The sequence below is a fragment of the Nanorana parkeri genome, unplaced genomic scaffold (assembly GCF_000935625.1).
Source record: "Nanorana parkeri isolate BGI_ZX_2015 unplaced genomic scaffold, ASM93562v1 scaffold436, whole genome shotgun sequence".
Taxonomy (NCBI): Eukaryota; Metazoa; Chordata; class Amphibia; order Anura; family Dicroglossidae; genus Nanorana; species Nanorana parkeri.
The window spans coordinates 1,201,498-1,203,337 of NW_017306704.1; the positions used below are offsets into that span (position 1 = coordinate 1,201,498).

The 1,840-nt window shown below is 48.9% G+C and overlaps 1 protein-coding gene across 1 annotated transcript in view; it reads left to right on the top strand.

Annotated features, from left to right (window-relative positions):
- LOC108790002 (natural cytotoxicity triggering receptor 3 ligand 1-like) overlaps positions 1–775 on the top strand; it is a 20,234-nt gene extending 19,459 nt beyond the window's left edge. The window contains exons 6-7 of the mRNA XM_018560170.1: positions 341–685; positions 771–775. Coding sequence (XP_018415672.1) covers positions 341–685; positions 771–775 — 350 coding nt within the window. The remainder of the gene's footprint in view (positions 1–340; positions 686–770) is intronic.
- Positions 776–1,840: the final 1,065 nt, after the last annotated feature.

Sequence of the window (1,840 nt, forward strand, 5' to 3'; positions counted from 1 at the left end):
TATCTTGTCGCCATGCTGATCAGGACCCCCACCGGCTATTTTACCATCAGGAAATCAACATTACATTGTAACCTATTAGCAGAAAATACCCCCCAAGTAATGAAGAGTCTACGTGCGCAGTACGGCTCCGCCAGGCCCCATTGTGATCAGGACCCCCAACAGATATTTTACAATTTAGAGTTCAGCATCAACGTGTCATTTATTCCCCAAAATATTCTAGTGAGTGATTCTCTATCTTCTCTTCTCTATCTTCTCTTCTCTATCTTCTCTTCTCTTCTCTATCTTCTCTTCTCTGTGCTCTCTGTCTCCTCTGTGCTCTCTGCTCTTCTCTGTATTGCAGTCTCTGTGCCCACTCTGGGTGACATACGGAGTGACCCTGCACAGCCCGAGCCTGGGGAGCCGGTGACATTTTCCTGTGAGATCCGTGACATGTATCCCGGAGATCCCGCCATTCAGTGGCAGTCGAGTGTAATGGATTTGCCTGCTCATGAAGTGGACTTCAAGAAAGACCCGAAATCCGGAACCTTCTCCGGAACCACAACAGTGACATTCATTCCGCAGGCCAGCGACCATTCCAGCGAAATCAGCCTGGAAGTCAATCATTGTGGAAAACCTCTCCTAAAGAAGACACACATGTATCTGAAAGGTATTGTCCCTCAGCCTCCACACCCCCCACCCACACCAGGTACGTTGTCTGTATTCTCTGATATATAAACAAGTAATAAAACACACATTGTAATATACACAACACAGACCACGTTCTCCCGCAGTGTGAAGTCTCGTGTACGCGCTTATATGAGGGCTGAATGAAGACAATACATATATTATTGTAGCGGGAGGCACATAGTGTATATAATATAATATGATATATAGTGACAAACGAGGGATCTGTCATCACGCAGTCAGTTCGGCAGTCAGGGTTCCGTCCTCAGGCGTCTGCGGGGAGCTGTGTGATTGAGCGGACACATTGAAGCATGCCGCCCTGAGCAGAGTGACGTCTGATGGGGAATGTGTCTTGCTGTCTCCTGAGAAGGACATCGGCGTGAGTGCTGAAGCAGAGTGCGGTCTGAGCAAACACATATTTCATAAAGATATAGCTGGCAGAAGACGCGGCGCAGCCAGAACGTCTCACCAGACTCCTGTATGCGTAATCTGTACAGCCCGACCGTATACCGGCACTGGGCCATATGGGACGTATAATGGGGGGGACACTGGGTGACCCCACTCTGCCAAGTTGAGGGCCATAGGCCGCGAGTTTGACCCGTTTGATCTGATAGGGCGATGTTCAGTAGCCAATCAGAATTGATCAGTAACCAATGTGACTCCGGTATTGATGGTTGCTATAGGTTACTGCCATGGAGACATTTCTCTTGGCTGGACCTGTGTACATGTCTGGTCTGGTTTCTGCAATGTGAACTGTCGGACATCATCTGGACTCCATTCCCCGGAACCTGACTATGTTTTACATTTATCATTACAGAGAGGCCGCCCACATTATCGGACATTATTGTGCGTCCAGCGGGAGTGAGAGCCAATCAGGAAGCCTCATTCCAAGTAACGTTATCCGGATTCTCCCCCCGAGACCTACAAATAAAATGGTATAAGGAGTTCAGCACATTTCCCCAAGCCCAGGTGACAATGTCGGAACCAGAGATCGGATCGGACAATCTGTATAAATGTTCCAGCACGGTGACATTCATCCCGGGGACGAGTGATCATGGGACGTCCATCCGATTTGAGGTGACGCACAACAGGAATGTCCGAGAGAAGAGATACACTCTGAACCTGAAAGGTGAGATCTCCGAGTATTAGTATCCAGGTGTGGGTGGGGGGATGTGTT